Source organism: Bombus terrestris, chromosome 11 (assembly GCF_910591885.1).
Source record: "Bombus terrestris chromosome 11, iyBomTerr1.2, whole genome shotgun sequence".
NCBI classification, from domain to species: domain Eukaryota; kingdom Metazoa; phylum Arthropoda; class Insecta; order Hymenoptera; family Apidae; genus Bombus; species Bombus terrestris.
Window position 1 is genome coordinate 1,691,239 of NC_063279.1, and position 19,320 is coordinate 1,710,558.

Consider the following 19,320-nt stretch of genomic DNA (forward strand, 5'->3'; position numbering starts at 1 on the left):
TATTTAATATTTACCGACCTAGAGGTAACATGTGTCTGATGTATTCTTATTCTTATGATATTTGTACAACTTTGGTATCTCTCTTTTTCTTCCATTTGTCTATCTGTGTCACGTTGCTTTCTGATATTGCCGTTATGCGATCTGCTCTGCTTTTCTGCTGCTTCGTGAGTGTCGTATTCTTGTTTCACGGAGATTAAATCGATTTCCGGTGATCCTGCGTGTTGCCGGTGCCTTTCGTGCTTGGCAAATGTTGTGTTCTCGGTGCTTCGTACCACGAGGGAGTCGCTTCTTTATCCCTCAGCTTATACCGTATTCCGCACTCTGTTCGTTCCTTTTGCATTTCACGACTTACCGGCGTTTTTATCTATTTGCAGCTTTCTATATTTACCTTGTCGAGTAACACGTATATAACGCAACGGTTAGCGCGCGTGTAACATGTTTCACGTATTTTTATAGTGGATAATTAAATCGATAGTTTGATGATTGAAGTCGTATCAAATTTTTCGACAGGAAATTCCTAGAATTAATTTAATTCGTTTTATTTGACACGTACTATACACAGATGATTCTATGACGATCGAAGTAATCGAAATATCGCATATGTTTCAGGGGAGAATCCAGCAGCCATGCAGCACGGTGGTTGCGCGAATCTTCAGGCGACGTCGTTCGTTCTCATCGTCATCACGATGCTATTCCCGTCGCTTTTCAGGTGACCGTGATGTCCTAATCACTCTCTGGGCCTGCAGTTCGAATGGTGCTAACTCCCTTCATTCTCGCGGCGAATGGAACGCGAGAAAATTCCGAAGAATCCGAAGTAATTGTCTTTCCCGGCCCATATGTCGAGCTTTGCAAGGAACGGACGCACTTTCGCATTCGAAATCGATTTTTACACCGAAAGCCGATAAGCAGCAACCAGCCGAATCAATTCCGACTCGTGATACGAAGAAAGAAGACAGTAAGAAATCAGCAAAAACTTTCTCCACGGTATACGCAGATTACTATAAGACAGAGAGAGAGAGGGAGAAAGAGAGAGAGAGAGAGAGAGAAACGTTTGTGCTGAAACCACTGTTTTACACGAGATGTCGTCAAAGGATCCGATTGTTCGACAAAGGACTTTCCTCCCCCTTTCGTTTCGTTTCTTTTTCAATACATCGAACTGCATAAATGGAAACGCGAAATTTCCCCGTGACAGACAACGAAGTTTTCCCCTTTATCGTGAACATTCGTCGATCCTGTTTACCGAGCTCAAGGTTCGCCCATCTCGTCTACCATATCGTACGTGAATTTCCACGAATATTTTTGCGTATGGCGGTTCGAGCGGTTCGCTTTGAACGCTGCACGATACCAAGAGAGGATTCTCCATTGCCTTTTACTCGGTCGATCTCTTGGTTCGCATGTAAAAATTGGGAACGTATCCTTGTGGGTTCATACTGCGCACGAACATTATCAAAACGAAATAAAGATAAATCGAACGTGAATTATCGTGATTTGAAATTCGTTCAAGCAGATTAACATATCAATCTTTTTCTCAGAACGAAAATCGCGGCTCTTCCCGTTCCTTCCGACGAATAATTCTATTAAGAAAGAGAAGAAAAAAAAAGAAGAAATAAAAGAAAGTGATTTGACTTGTCACAGCTGAAACGCCGGGAATCGAACAGAGTTTATTTCTTTGAAACTGAAAAAGTTTTGGGAATAAATAGCGACCTAGAATTGTTTATCCGAATGGAGCACGCGTGGTACACGAACCGTGCCAAAAACAGGCGAGTACGCGTAATACTTTTTATCGCTGTCATTCTAGTTTCATCGAATGTAATTGCATGCCCCGCTCTTTTTAATCCTCAACATGGCATCGTTGCATTAGCATATTTACTTTTCAAGTGTTTTGTTTTGTTTGGTGTTTCTTATTCGACACGGTGATAGCTTTTATCGCGTAAAATATACAACGTCAAATGAAAATAAAATATATTCTAACGTAAGTTATCGCGATAGCTTATGATCCGCTGATAACAATTAAGGGGTCACAGGAATCGAAGTGTTTTACAAAGAATTTTATATTTAAATACGCTTCGATTTTATCCAGAAGCTGATGAATTTTTTACTTTACCAACCATCAATTTAACTATTAAACTATCGAACTATTAAAGTTTGATTAAGTTCGACGAGTGAACCCGTGTTTGAAGACTTTGTTTGTGGTTCACGCGTTGAAGAGTTTCACAAAGAGAATATTTTCTTCGACTGTGTCGGAAACTTTGTCGCATTTTTCCAGCTTGATAAGGCTCGAATATACATCCAGGGAAATTTTCGTAAAACAGAGAAATTAAACGAAGCAACACTGCCAGAATAACTTTGAAATTAAATTAGAAACGCGTCTTGTCGAGATACTTACCGAGTTGCGAGAAACATCGTATCTCGATTATTCGCAAAAATCTGCAGTAGATAATTCCGAATCTCATCCGAACATTTCATACGGATTTCATCCATTGAAACATTCAAAATCAAACGTGATGCTTCTGAGATGATTTTCGTATCTAAAGTACATCGATATTCCCCGTACGCGTTCTACGTTCACGCGTGAAAATAAAAGGAATAGTGTCGGTCGATTGAACAATTTACGCAGCTCGCCTGCTCCATTTTGCAGAGGTTTCGCGCGAGTGAAATGCACAACGGCGGATTTGGCAAAAAGAAACGCGAACAACAGACGCAAACATTACGGCGATGCGTCGCGCAAGTTGAAGCGTGAAATAATGGTTGGGCCGTGAACTCTTGAAATTATTACACGATATAAAATACTCGTTTCTACGCGGCGCCAGAAGCGTTGTTCAACCGGCCAGACAATGACCGTTCATAAAATTTCGAATCACTCGCTTAGCCTCCTCTGTGTTTATTGCGCGCGACTATGCAAATTTGCTTTCACTTCGCTACAAATTTAACACTTTGATTACCAGACCGTTGCCAGGACAATCATTTTTGCATCGGTCACCGGGCCCCTCCACCGACTGGTTAAATGCGCTTGTATAAACGCCGGATATACGCGATCGATCTGTCCAATTCACGTCCACCCACTCTATGACGTACAACCGCGCGTATTAATCGCTTTTCTCGCACATCGCCGATACCTTTTATTTTTTTTATCGTTTTCTTTCCTACTTTTTTAGTTTCACGTACGCTTTTTCGATGCATCTGGCGGGGAAAGGATCGACGCGAGTCGTCGAACCGTCGGCGATTACGAAAACCGATCACGAGATTTTTACATCGATTAGCGGGGAATCGCGAGGAACGATCGATTCCCATTACTTTCGATTCGTTTCCGACGCGACAAGTCGATCTTATCGTGTCTTTTATTCTTTCTAACTCGGTCTTTTGTTTTTTAAAATTATTTTTCCACAAATTGCGCAGCTCACACGAAACTGTACATCGAATCGGAGGATGTTTTTTACCGTCTTTTTTTTTTTTTTTTTTGTTAAGCAATACAACACGCTTCACGCTGGCTCAAATATTTTTCCACGCAAAGCTAAACCGATATACCCATACAAACGCAAAGAGGAAGTTTTAATTCTGCGCTCTGTTCTACACATCGACTGTCCCTCTTTCGGAAACGATCCAATCGAGAACGATAAAGTTCGAATAACAATGAGCCTCCTCTGTTGAAAAATTACGATTCCTTCAATTACATAGAGCATCCCTTTGTGTGCAGAACCAGTGTGCGGGCTTTCAATCAACTAAACAAAACGCCGACACCGGTGAAAAGCAAATAAAGAGCACGTCACGTATTAAAAAATAGTAATATCGGCTTTTTGGTTTTCGATTCGTATCCTCTGTTTCCATGTACTCTACCCTTCGCTATCTAACAGCTCGGACATTTCGGTCAATTTATATTAAACGATATGTTATTAGCAGATTGTACATCAAAATTATTTATTTTCACATTTATCGTATACCAATATTTTTTCGTTCATCGACTCCGATATTTCACTGTACACGGGCTATTGTGGTAATCACGAAGAATAAAATTATCAGAAATCTTTCTATTTATAATTTCATATATCAAAAACGAACATGCGATACTTACGAATGCTGGTGTACAAGATACGCTATGTTTCTTTCGCAAAATGATGCTAATATATTTTAGAAATGAAAATGAGAAACATAGGTAGCCTCGAATCAAACGTTTTTATTTTTACCTATGTTTATCGTAATTTTCTAATAAAACATTGACGCGCCATCCTTTTCTTATTTTTACCATTTCGCGTGCAGAGTCTTCCGTGATTTTTCTACCGCGTTTTGTCTTCTTTCTCGAACGATGAAAACCGCATATGCCATAAGTAACACAACACGCGAATTGAACGAAAATCCAATACGTTGTTACATTGATCGAATCTTTCTAACCAAAGCCGTCTTTTTCTTATTTTTATCGTTTTGTGCGTAAAAGAAACACCGAAACACCGTGTTCCTTTTGGAAAACAATTTCGAACGCACGGAGATCCTGTCTACATTTCCGCGCGTCTCTGTTGCCTCTGTTCGCCGAATTCCTGTAAGCGAAAGTCGACCGCGTAATTTCATTTTGCGCCATTGAAGTTCGACCTCCACTTGAATCCGCGCGATTTGAGACGCATAACCAACGGGATCGATGGTAACGTGACCAGAGGTCGATCACGAGATCGAAATCACCGAGAGATTCATCCCGAAGTGGTTAAACGGATCGTGACAATGACGTCGGGTCACTTCCGTGTAAATCAGCGCTTACTGCTGCTGAATATTGCAACCTTCTGCCTGAATAATACAATAATTTATCGAGAACATCGTTACACGTGCAGGTGAAAAGTACGTGGCAGTCCGCACAAAAGTCACATTCGTGTAACCGATACCTGCGATAAATCGAAGTATCATCTGGACCGTGTCCCGCCTCTTTTTTACCTCCCACTTCTTCTTCTTTGCTCTTAAAATCGTTTTACGCTCGATCGTGTCTTTTTGTATCGTTGAGAAATTTTTAAGCAATCCTTGCCAATGTATATCATTTTTTAAGTACGACGAGATTTGTCGCGAATCGTCGACTGAAGAGCAACCGGTCAGGTCAAACCGATCGGTCGATATCGCGTACCTCGAATGAATCAACGCTCAAGGTGGAGGAGGTTTAATAGATCGAGTTTAGAGTAATCTAGCACTGTGTTTGCACTTGTTGTATGAAAGTAACGTTGATGTTATGAACACGGCGGTGGATCTTGTAGGGAGTGAAGTGTTTCACCCGCACGGTACGATGTCTGATGATGAACTGTCCTTCTACGTTGCTTTTTCTCCCTACCAGTCGTTGGGTTTCGTCTGTCCATCGTACCCTTCCGGCTGGTCCTTTCCCGGAGTTCTTTACCTGACCTCGGAGTCATTAGGTTTACAGCTCGGAGAGGACATGTAATTCGGAATTTTCTAAAGAAGGGAATGGGCCTGTTCGTGGCATAAACGGACGATCACTCAAAATTCCGATCAGGATTAAACGTACGAACATTATTTGAGGTACCAAGTTGTGTTCATAATTTTTGTACAATTTGTTGAATTTGTAATTGAATGATGGAATACCTAATATCGTCATATGTTGCACGTTATCCTCGTAAGTCAATTCTATCGTTAATGTCATGTATCCTTTTTATCATTAATCAGATCAAGATATTTATTGCTCGCTCAATAGATAAACATTTTTGCGAAAAAATCCAATACTACTCTACCAATCACCGGACGAGCTTCGAAAGAAAAATCATATTGCAATCTAAAAGGTCGAAGACGGGATTCTCGAAAAACAAATTACCGTTTTATCGATGAAATTTCTTATTCGCATGCACAAATATTCTTTTACGCGCTTACGAAGCAGCGATTCCAATTCTTTATAAAGGGAAAATAATGGTAATCCGTTTGTCTGCTTGAACTTTTTCGCTCCCTGGTTCTTCCACTGCTCTGCCGTCGTGCTGCCCCTCATTTATCGTTTCGTATCCATATGATATCTTGTTTACTTCTCCACTATCCTCCAGGCTTTTTCTCGGCGACGGCCCAGTCTCCCACCGGAATCGTCATCCATTTCTATTTCTTGAAGAGCGTACCTCTGTCGCCCGTTGGAATTCGTAAAAAGAAGCATTTGCGAATTAATGGTAAACACTCGGTGGTTCGGTTTCCATCGTGAGAAAACGTTTTCCCGGCAAACTCGACTAGGGAAACAGCTTCGAAAGGGAATCGTCCGCAGCGTTTTCTCTCGATTTTGTCCATCTTAGACCAATTAGATCGTCGAATCTTCGAGCTACTCGCAGTTAACCGAGAAGAATTGGAGAGCTACTATAATAAATAATACGTTCGTTTTAATGGAATTATTTTGATCGTTCGTTCAACGTTGTAGATTTTCTGTATTTCGAAAAAAGAATTCCGAAGAACTGGATTCTTCGTCTCGTTGAATCTTCTTTACTCGTCCTTTATTCTTTCCTTGTTCTTCTCTTCATTTATATATTCATATTGTTACCGTTACCATGTTTTGTACGTTTCGTGTGTTTAAAGGAATTTCATTCACTTATGGAATTTTTAGGAGATGGAATTGATTGTTGAAAAATGTAGAACTTGTAAGACCGTTGTTTTGAACTTCTACGAAGTATCTGTATCTCATTTATAATGTAAAATGTTTTACATTTTCGAGCGGAGTTTTATTCATTGGAATCTTCATAAGATGGAATTCAAAATTTAAAACGTGTAAGACGTTCCTTTTAGATTTTTCTGAAATTCTGTCTCACTGTTACGATAGAATGCAATAGTTTGTTACGTATTGTAAAATCTCAAATATATTTCGAAGTAATCGAACCTTTCTACTTAGTGGTAAAACGTCGAGAAAAGGAAAATGTGAAATTATTTAATAGCTTTTATATTGGAAAACTAAACACATACGATTCTTTGCAATTTTTTTTTTTAAATATAATGCCACTATAATTGGGTCTAAATTGGAACTGAAAGCGTTCCACGGAAGCCAAGGCTTGCTTTAAAGGGGCATAAAGCTTTCATTGTGCGCACTGTCGTTTCTACGGTCTCTACAATTCATCAAAGTCGAACGGATCTATTTTAAATTGAAAATGAGAAGCATATCGGGAATTACGTTTTCATTTAACCGCGTATATTTTCTCATTATTGTTTCAGTAAATGATTTAACTTCTTATTATTCTGAATTAAACTTCGCCTCACCGTATAATTTGTCACGCGTTACTCTTTATGCCATTTTTATACCGATCAATTTTTAAAACATGTCATACAAGTTCAACAAATATATTACTTTTCTAGTTCTATTAGAAGCTGTCGAGCAATAATTATGTCGCTATGTACTATTTCATGTTCGCTGGAACATTTAGTATAATATTTGTTTGGTATGATATTCGTTGATCGTTAGAACGATGGATACCGTGGAAATTTTTCGCATCGTTTCACTCGACAACTGCTAAACTCTATAACGAAACTACGTATAGAAGGAATTTCGGTAATAGAAATGAACGCCAGTCATGTAATAGAATTTGTTTGATGGAATTTTCATTGGTTTGGGCATAATTTCCTGTCTTCTTATTGAAAGATGACAAACACATAGAATCGAAGAAATATTTCTGTAAAAGTTACGACTCACATTATAACCGAGCGGAAATCTTTAAAAACGAACAATATAGGCGTTGTTAAATAACATTATCGAATGAAAACATAACGCAGATGAATACCGTTCGCCTTTTTTTTTTTAAAAAACAGATGATTTCCGATTAATTAAAAAGATGATTTTCGTTTTAATTAAAAATTTGTTAAAATTCGTATTTCATATGTTTATGCGTGAAATTCGGCTCTCTCGCAGCTTTATATATTAATTAAGTAAAATTTCAACAGCGAAACCTACTTAATCGAATTTTGATTTTAACTGGAATTTTGTTCATTTATTATCTTCCGCGGCGTATGCCGTATTTTCTTTTATATGTTTATTCGATAGATGGGTGAAAAACGGGGATTGTTTAACGTATTGGACGCGGAAGACGATTTCCTATTTCCTTGCGGATGATCCCTGGATAAATAGACACGTGTTATAGAAAAATAGATTTCCGACAGCAAGGACCTCCTTCGATTTTATGTACCGCATTCAATATGCGAAAAACATTAATTAGACGATTCGTGGATCGTCGAAGGTGTATACATTTAAAACTAAATATTTCTGTTCCACCAAACAATTCATCGTTAAAAATTTAACGTTGAAAAATTGCGAGTTGTCTGAATTATTACTTCGATACGAAACAAAGTGAGATTTGTTAATAAGTAAATCGCGATTTTCTTTTATGCGAAACAAGCATTTTTTATATCGTGTGATATTGAAAATTAGTTCTTTGTTAGAGACAGATTAAATCTGCACCGATTTTCATAAAAATTTCACGAACTTGACAAATACGCTCGTACGACCAAGAGTTTCGTAGCGATCGAAATATCGCAAGATACGAACGAACAATCGATCGAGCATTAAATTGATTCCACTCGGCGACGTATAATGTAACACGATCATCACGTAACGTACGATAAATACGATCGATTTTCCAAGTACATTATCGATGGAAGAATCGAATGTTTCATCGGCTCTCAAGCAAGCTCACAGAGTAGAAATTAAAAATAAAACACCTGAAAATCACAAGAATTTACAGAATGGAATCTTTCGACGATAATGTCGTTAATTAGGAAATTAGTGAAATTTTCAATTACCTTGCTTTTTCCCTCCAACAGGAAATGTTACATTATCAATTGTTAAAATTTGTTCTTTACGATATTCGGTTTGCCATTGTTGATACGCGAAAATATCGCTTGAAACTGGATGAAAAGTTCAATTCTTGCATCGAATCATACGTTACAAATTTGTACGAAGGGAGGATGAATAAATCCTGCTTTCAAAATCATGGAAACATCCCTAATGGATCTTTAATCTTCGTTCGATCGAATGAGTATTAACGATGAAATTTTCACGGCCGCGTCCTGCGCGATATGCAAATAACGGCAACGCCACTCGCGAGTGAGTAAGAACATTTTCGTGTGCATGCGTGTGTACGGTCTTTGTATGTGTGCGTCCCCGCGTATGTATCTTCGAGTACGAGTACACGAGCTATTCGGAACGCATTTGATAAGAAACGAAAAAGGAGAAAAAAAAATACAGATCGTAAGTAAGATAATGTAACGTAAGAGAAAAAAGCAAAGTATTACGAAGTTAGAGAAAGTAAGTCACACGGGACTTATCCCGATCGGAGATTGAAAAATCATGCGCAGAAGGGGAAAAGTCGCTGTTATACCATTAGTATTAGCGCAGTGAAGCTTGATATTTAATAAGTCGATAGATGCTTGTGAATTTTTATAATTTAGAATTTTTACCGAATATTAGTCCTATATACTTTAGCTACTAACGAGTACTTGTAAATTGAACTTAAATTTGCGAACAGATCGATGCAACCCAATAAGACGATATTTAATCGATACGGAGATCTTAGTGCCATCGATTATATGTAATTATAATCGATTGTAAAAGATTAATCTGCTTGCATTTGTATCGTACAAATTTTTATTCTAGTCCCATTTGAAGCTATTTGTTAACCATCGAAGCTTCGAGCCATTTGTCGCATTAATAATTTAATAATTGCAATAATTGAAGATAAATAAGGTATAAAGCAAACCAGTGATACTCAATTGATGCAATTTTTGTACGTGTGTTTCGTACATACGCGGTATAAAGTATAAAACAAAAACTATGGAATCTATTCTTTTCGTGTGTAAAATAAAACGACGATTTTTCCCAATATAATTACACAAAGTGTCTATTTCGATCTTCGATCCGGATTCCGTTTGTCAGAGTACATGTGTGTAAAAATCGAAGAAGATTCGTGTAAAGTCTTCGGCTCGATATACTTGCTCATCGCTAATCACGTCTCATCATCCATAGTAATATATCCACGATACGGTAACGATAAAGTAAATAAGAAGACATGTCTATAAGCATCTGTAAGCTATTGGTACTATTAATGGTCGTTAACGCGGTTAGGGTGGCGCAGACACGTTGTAGGGAAATTCCATTTTCGCGGGACGGAAGAAAGGACGAAAGCGGAAAAGGAAACGATAGAAAATTAATTTAACGTCGATATTCGCTGTTCACTATTTGTAAGATTCGACAAGGTAAATACAATAAAATTCATAGTACCTAATCGATCCTGTACTTTATTTGAACTCACCCTAATCCGTTAGGTGGATCCACGAGTAACGCGATTTTTCGAAACTTGAATTTAATAATTATTTAATAATTGATAATAATTTGTCATGACAGAGACACGATAAATGGGACACAGGAAATGTAGCAAGCAGATGGCAAACGATTATAGAAGATGAGAGAAAATACGTTGTTAATTAATTGCTGACAAATAGATTTTTATCTTCAGTTGATATACATACTGAAAACATTCACATTCGCTTATGAGATTGCCCGATAAAAAGCTATTTGAATCGTTGAATAATTACGCAACGATATAATCTACCGGTGAAGCGATATTTATCAAGAGCTCTGTCAAATTTTTTGCATAAAGAATTACTTTGGAAAATTATTTAAAAAGCAGTCGCGTTATTTATGGCATCGCCCAATAAAAACCTCTTCTGATTGCTGTAAAATTTAGATAATCCCCAAAAAGAAGGATATATATTAAGAGTTCGTTTCCAAATTCCTTATACAGAGAATTATTCTGGGAAATTAACTAGAAACTTTTGGTAATTAAAGTAGCCGTTTCCAAATATCACACGCAAGCAAGGTTTCACGCGATATTTATATTTCGTGTTCCAAAGTGCAATTATCAAACATAGGAAATTTTATTCATTCCGAAGAGGTTGGTTCTCCAAATAATTATGATCGAACGTGGTCATTACGGTGTGCCATTGAAGCAATCGCAAGATATTAATTTAACGCGTGACCCGATGCTTCATTCCTAATATTTCTATCACCTCACGTACGCTTTAAACCCATTTTCTTTCTCCGCCATCGTGCCGGTATAATTTGTTCGATCGAAGAGCCGGAAAACTCGATAGGCTCGCACGTTCGCGAGATTCTCTTCCCCGCAAGCCCATGTCCTGGCGCCCACTTGACACGAAACTTGACGATACTACACGCTTAACGGTGAATTTATTCTGAAGCAGGTCTTCGTCACAGCAGCATCCACAGTCTCAAGAAGAAGAAGAAAGGAATCAGGTCAGCACTGTAATAAATCGGCATACGCACGCGCGGTCGTGAGAGTTTTCTCATTTCCATAACTTAGCATGCGGCGCGGTTATGTAGCCGAGACCTCAAGGAGGCCATCCAGGCCTCGCCGCAGTCGCATTCATATTCGACCGGTGGAAACGCAGTTAATTTTTCAGAGTCATCGTCCCGGTTAAGGAAATTACACGATCAAAAAGCACGGAATGCGTCTTAATTAAACGCGCTGTCTCGAAAATGGGATCTCTGGCCATCTACCAAGACAACGCACGATGCAGAAATAAAAGCGTAACAAGTGAACGTACATTCGGATGCAACGAAATATAGGGACAGAAGTTTGCGCTATTCGTCACTTCCACTACGCGAACGAAAATTGTTTTCTATAATGTTATTTAATACTTTGACTGCCACGTTGGAGCGCTTCAACTTCTTACGATTGTAAAAATTGAATAAAAACCGACAGTTAGGGCATTTTGAATATAACCGACAAATAGAAGATACTTTGAAATAAAAAGTGTCCCATTGAACGATTAAACATTTTTATTAGAACATCAATAAAAAAAAAAAAAAAATGAGGACAAATCTTGCATCTAACGGTGCACTATGTTTGCATCCATATCTTTGAGGGGTATAATTTAGAAAATAATCGTAAATGCTGCTTTGTAATCATACAATTGAAGTTAGAACCTTACTATTATATATAGAATGAACAAATACCGTTTACTAATATCTTCTATACGTTTCAACGATATATTCTGTACGTTTTGCTTACGACGAAGTAACGAATGCGAATGGTTTGTTGAAATAAACGAAGCCTTGTTATAATATGCTATCAACTGTTACCGAGGCGCCACGGTGGTTACCCGTGACCACCAATAGGATAAAAGGTCCATTGGGAAGAATGTTGTCTTACATCGTCAATTTATTATTATTTTGCCATTATATGCTTTGAATAATAAAAATAATTCCGTGTCGTGCTGAGCGAAACGTGTGATTTCGGCGTGGCAGTCAAAGTGTTAAGCTGTTAAAATTTGAATTTAATCAATAAATTCCTGAAACGCTTTGGTATCGTTTAAGATGTTCTATTTGAAAAACGTGAATGTGTTTAATACGTTTCTGCTTAAGGCTGAAACACAAATGATTGATAAATAATACGATATAGAATTTTTTAATTATAGAGTACTAATACTAGTGTATAATGTATAGTCATATTTAATATAATCAGCATTAATTAAGCAATTGAGTTTACAGTTTGCGCAAATATAATTAAACGTATACCAACAAAGTGGAAATTATCTTTCATGAATATTGCATAAATTACATTCGATATTGACGAACAAACACGTCTCTATGTTGCCTAATTAACCGCTATGAATGTGTAGCTCTTTGTGTATCGGTAACATCACGACATCGCAATCTTTCGTAGTAATTCAATAATTCCACTCAATCAATAATTCATACTTGCATAATTCAACTTCTTCGAATTAATTCCATTCACTTTACATTCAGCTCAAACAACGATAAAGTAATATTATATTACATATACGATAATCTTACGAAATGTATACTGTTTCAACAAACAATTTCTCTAAATATTTAATTACGATTTTAAATATCACAGATGCGATAAATGGAAAATCTGCATTTGTACAATTTCTTGCCCTATAATTTTTATTTTAGTCAGATTCGTGCCATTTCTCTGCTCTTTGCGGTGGGACAGAAGCAAAAAGGGAATAGCCTTCCGTCATAATTTCGCATCATGATGGCACGATGCTACTATGTCGTGGTTGGAATCTCTGGACGCATGCCGGTGGTCGGCCATGTATCATCGTGACACAACTTCGCTGCCTGAATTTACAAAAAAAAAGGCAAAAAACGACAGGGGTTGGACGACTAGGGTGCGTTCCCACAGACATCTAATTCTTCAGTCGCCCTATTTCCTTAAAAAATGTAACGACTTGTCGACGTTCTATCGAAATTACGATTTTACCCATAACAATAAAATTCATTATAAAAATACGAAAATATCATCTGCACAAATGCATTATTCGAATAAATTCTTCCAAACACGGAGAAAAATCTCCTCCATAGGAATTAAATTTCACCCTTTCCCTTTTAATTGACAATAAAATTACACTGGATTGCGTTACAACGTTTCGCCTTTTCTAAGATTAATTTTCCCGTATTCCGATGCTAATTCACGTTGGTTAGTTTATATTCATACGCGTGCGAGGCGCAGATATTTTTGCATATTAAACGAATCACTTCATATTTCTGCTCCCTGCAAAGCACGTACATAAAAATCCAAATTGGTAAATCTGTTATTCCTATTAGGATAAATTTCAGAGTCATTTATTACGAGGGAACGTTTAACGCGGAACAGATTCGGCTAGTTTTTCACTAAATTAGAAAATTACATCTCACGGAGATTTAATTAAATTCAGCGAATCCGTGGCACTGACCGTAGGACGACGAGAAGTTATTGCGCGAGAGCGTAATCGCAGAAACTAGCCGACCAGACGAAAATAAATGCGTTTTGGCCAGACTGTCACGTGATTACGCCACCATAATATTCCTTACAATGAAGAGTGACTTCCGTTTGATCATCCGCGTATTTACGTCCAAGAAAAATTATTACGTTCCAAGACGAAGATTTCTATACTTTTCGGGCTCATGATTGAAAAATGAAACACCCAGTATATTTATATTTCACCCGGTATTTTCATATTTCTCGTGTCTTCTTATTTATGGTAATATTCAAGCTGCGTTAATTTATTTGCAAAATGATAGTATTTACTCTTGGTTACAGGATTGAAATCTAGTTGCAGCTTCGCGAATTATTTTAAAATGAAATTTTCTCTTTTATAATCCGGCTTGTCAGTATCCTGAATACGAGTAAAATAAACAAGCGAAGAATAAATTAATTATAATTTAAGTTCGTTCTTTTACGAATTATATTCGACGAAGCTAAAATTGTCTCTGATTTTACAAAAATATCGATGGTGGAATTTGAAATTAAGTTTTCACGATGTAACGTTAAATCTCACAGTTGTAAGTAGTATAGGTCGACCATTTATTCTCTCGGTATAGTTTCTCCCCTTTGTGCCGTTAATGGTTGCGAACCATAAAGGTTGTGAACTAAATAGCGAGTACCTTTTTTCATTTTCTCAGTAATAATAGAGTAGCAAGAGAAACTTTTCGAACTTTGCTAGGCGATCGTAAAATAAATGAACGTGATTTTGACATTCGAAAATTAGAAATATATCAAGATGTATATAATTCGAGGTGGTGGTTATTTATATATTGAGAAAATATTCAGGTTACTAAATATAGTACTCTGATCGCGATTAATCATCGTAGAAATTCATCCTGTTCCAAAAAATCCGACCAATTTCGACCCCATTGTTAAAATCGATGAATAAGATCATGATTTCTATAATCGCGTTCAAACATATTCAGGTTCGCTGATAACGCAACAAAGGTAGTGAAAGGCTTTCATCAAAAATGACTGCTATTAACAAAGAGCGAATACTGGTGATTCTTACGGCGGAAATAATCGAAAATCTGACGAGGTGTGAATCAAAAACCTGCCTTCGCGTTCCATATCGATATAGAACATCGAAAAAACTACGTTTGTGCAACCAAACACATTTAACTGCCTGAAAAGCTCTGATGAATTAAGAACTTAGCAGATATTTGTAAAATATCGAATATTCAATTATTGTGTTATCATCGAGCGTATTTCAGGATTTTAGATATTCTAAATTATGAATCATTTTTCATTCTACATTTAGTTCGGGTCTGCAGGTTATTCCAGTTTTGGATTATCGGTAAAATATGGACAATTTTTTCGACGGACATCGATAAACTTTTGAAAGATGTTGACAAACTGAAGGGAACTGTAGTTTACAAATAAAGTTTATTGTTCGTTGTTTGGCTTATTTTAAGTGGAATGACAATTATTAATGGCGCATAATATCGCGTAATAGATGGTATAACTCGCATGGCAGTAATCGATATTGTATAACACAACAATGCGTGACAGTGTGTGGTGGTAATGAATGCCATGTAATACATTGTGTCGACGCCATTGCATAACACATTGCTCTGACAATTAACAATTTGATATTCATATGTTACGCGAACACACTCAAGAGAATATCGTTTTCTAAATATTGCTTTGACAGATGGTGACATTAATGGGAGGGGTGATGAAAAATAACTTCTACTATTCCAAGGATGAAACAATGTTCTGTAGCTATTTAATTAAAATGGAAATAGAGAATGTAATAATCAAAGCTACTACATACACTGGATAAATTAATACCTCTGTCAAACTGAATCCTTCATTAATATCTCTCCGTACATTAGCTGTATACTGTAATCAATATACGGTTACGAGCATTACGTAATATTTGTTTACCATAGTAACCGCAATAATAACGTCGAATAGAAAGCCCATGAATCAGAAATCAGAGAAACGCATCTCCTGCTCGCAACTTTTACCACATCTTCTATATTTGATAAAAATGTTTACCTTCCACGTGGATTGCGAATTTTAAATTGTACGCATCTTTCAATAAAATCGTTAATCTACTATTAGCATATGCTTTCGTTATCCTATGAACTATCACGTTAAATTTCACATTAAAATATCGTTTATCTAGAATTTTTCCCAATTTCAAAGCGAACGTATCTAATATCTGTCCCGAGACTTTTGAGCTGGCAAAATTTAATCAAAATTGGAAGACACCGTACAACAAAGAAATATTGGGAATACTTTGATCCATAATACGTACAAAATCAGATCGATTATTTAATAGGTAACGATAAACCTTACGAAACAATTTGTAAACATAAAAAATTGAAAAATATTAATATTATTGCACGATCGCTGGTGACCTTCCTCCACAATTACTATTTACTTATAATAATCGCAGTTTACTTTTTACAATCTACGGAATAGCGAGACGCGATTCAGAATACACGTGTCTCGACCGTTTTGTATTTAATCGATAACCCAGCCCTTTTGATTTCCCTTTTCGATTTGACGCTATACACTCGACCGTCAAATACTGACAACGATATAATCTACGAACATCTATTAACTGTACCTATCGTTCGGACACGTCGAAATTAGTAGCTGAACGGTTCAACTGACAAGAACTACGAATAATACTCAAAGGAACGTTTTAAAATAAAATCTATCAGCGAACTAGTCGAACGCGCGGTATAAACCAGGATGAAACGTAGGAGATGTAATAGGCTTAAAATTGCAGGATGGTCGGATCATTTATCGAACGCCAGTCTCGGCTCGATAAGAGACCAAGGAATGCACTTGATAGGGTTTCATCGGAATTCGAAACAGGGCCGAGACTGAAGCAAGAGTAGACGATCTCGCGTTTGCTCGTCTACATGCATATACAGGTAACAGCGTGCACGTAAAGGATGCACGTACAAAGCCGTGTGTACACGTATCGGTAGTCACTATGTTGCCTGTAGTCTCCTGTGTATGTACTATTACAGTGTATATAATCGGTACGGGTCAACACGTCGACAGAGAACGTCCATTACTTCATCAAACCCCGGTCATCGTCGACGGATCCGTCCACCGCCAATTTGCCAACAATAGCGACACTGGACCGTGTATATAAACGGCTTGACACTTGGACCATCCCAAATGGGACACCTTTCACCGACTATATTGCCTCTGCCAGTTGTACATCCTGCTCTCCTTGCGGCTGACTTCTCCTCTCCTTAACTACTTGCGTCATTACCGATGATTACGGCACTCTTATTAGCTTCTGATAGAGATTTGTATTTATGAAGCAATTTCGAGTGATTTTCTAGTCATTTGCTTGTCAAAGTGCTCAGATTTATTGGGAAATGCTTGGTTAATTCGACTTTTGATGAAGCGTACTCGGAATGTTTGACAGATTATAGGTTCGATAAAACTGTAGGTGTACGATAACTTTGTCTAGACAACAGGGGACAAACGTTGGTACTAGTATTAGCAGTATTTTATGAGGAAATAATAGACGCACAACGTTTTTTGTTTTATATTATTTTGTCGAATTACGTACGATCTATTTTGTTTTGAGATTTGGTTTCACGTCTGTATGAATGTACGCTGTTGTAAAAAACACGTTTGCGAAAGAAAACCACTTTCCTAATACTATGTTAAATCTGATGGAATTGATTTATCAAGATGAATCACGATTCCGCGTGTGTAGAACGCGAACGATTATACATTTTTGGGAAATTTAAAGATGCAAAAATCTACACAGTTCGTACAATATAGAAGAGCATGTAAAACAAAAGTGGAGATATTTAATGAACGAAACAAATTTCTTTAGTTACGTTTGTAAAAACATAAAAACGAATACGGACGAGTATTTCCAGCTTTCGTTAATTCTATGAAACTTTATGATCATGCCTACGTTCTAAAATTATTCCACGACTAAATACAGCCTCGTTATTTGCGTATAATCCAACCTTCCTCTTATCGTTTTTCTAAAACTCGCTCGTTCGCAAAACAATCTCAAAGTAAATTTTCTCTTGCCAATATATCTTCCTTCGTACATCGTCTTCGCTTCAACGCGGTGTTCGCAGTTCTTTTAATGGTCTTTTCCCATTTTCATACCACCGACCAGATGTTTTAGGGCGTAGAAAGTCAGCGGCCGGAAGGTCGGCAATCTTCGGTTAAGTAAACCCACGGGTCGGTTTAATTGCATCGTTTAATCGCGGCAGGTGGGCCGCGGGATTAATTATTTAAAGCCCCTTAGGCTAACGTCGAATTAATGGACACGGCGCCGCAATGCCACCGCGGCATCGATAATTCTGCAGTTCTGTGGCTTCTCCTATTGGTCCTGGGACGCGTGCCGCTCCTACGACATGGGCATCCGGGCTACGTATCTCGTCTGATGCTTAACCATCGCCTTTCTGGCGATCTGTTTGTGCGGTTGCTTCGACCATCGAACAACATCCTCTTCAAGGAAGCTGCTGGCAAAGATCGATCGGCTTTACGTCGTCGTCGAGTTGACTTCTCCCAGTTTCGAATTAACGAAGCAGAAATGTGTTGCCCTGGTCGTTCAACCCGTTCATTGCCATCGTGTCAATGTTCTTTGTCATAAAACTATTCACATTGTTTGAACGCGTACAGTGGAAATATTTGAACATTCGACATAGAAAACTTTGATATGTAACAGCGTATTACGCGCGTTATGTAAAACATTTTGAAATTTAAAAGTTACAGGGTAATTTGTTGGAAACATCGTCTTCGGTTCTTTTTCCCTAGAGTTTACTGCAATTAATAATTTTTCAATTACTTTTCTCCACGAGGTTTATTAATCTAATACAGCATAGGAGAAGAACGAAGGAACAAAATTCATTATCATCGCGTAGTGTACAAAAGAATAACCAGGGGGGAATTAATTATTCCCGGATAGTGTACTAATTGAGTTGTTCCCTCTAAAAGTGTTGTTTGAGTTAAAAATATATAATTCATATAATTAAAACTTCTGCAAAGCTTTCAGAACTTGGAGAATAAAAAATTACACTTCTCCCATGAATCAGAAATGGAACATTTCGGAGATTAAAAAGTTTCAAGGAACTTGGCTCGATGATTTTTATCCTGGAATTAAACAGTGAAAATCTAATGGACGTTACCTTTTATCCAATTGTTACGTGGCTTTCGGAGTGGACAGGTCGTCAAATTTTTATAACGAAGCCGACGCATGAAACTTTTGATTACAGAGCACGCGAGAATATTTTATTTCACGGTCAGTCCGCAGCGTTTACGAGCAATAACGCGACAATTTTACGGATCAAACCCTTCACGGTAAGAAACATAACTGTACGCCTTGATAAAATTATTGTTCCCTTGGTTTATGAGTGCACGAACAAACGATCTTTATTGTCGGAACAAAAGAGGGACCGCACTTGAGCATTTTTCTTTGAAAGGAAAATAAACGAACAGGCGATGTTCAATGCGCCAAGTGGATCGTAAACATTCGATGCGTAGGCGACGGTCTGGTCGTAGAATTTGAAAAAATAGCGTGAAACTTTCAATT

The 19,320-nt window shown here is 37.5% G+C and overlaps 1 protein-coding gene across 1 annotated transcript in view; it reads left to right on the forward strand.

Moving 5' to 3' along the window:
* Positions 1–10,214, forward strand: part of LOC100647228 (peroxidasin) — a 347,948-nt gene extending 337,734 nt beyond the window's left edge. The window contains exon 9 of the mRNA XM_012313323.3: positions 610–10,214. Coding sequence (XP_012168713.1) covers positions 610–713 — 104 coding nt within the window. The 3' untranslated portion in view covers positions 714–10,214. The remainder of the gene's footprint in view (positions 1–609) is intronic.
* The last annotated feature ends 9,106 nt before the right edge of the window (positions 10,215–19,320 follow it).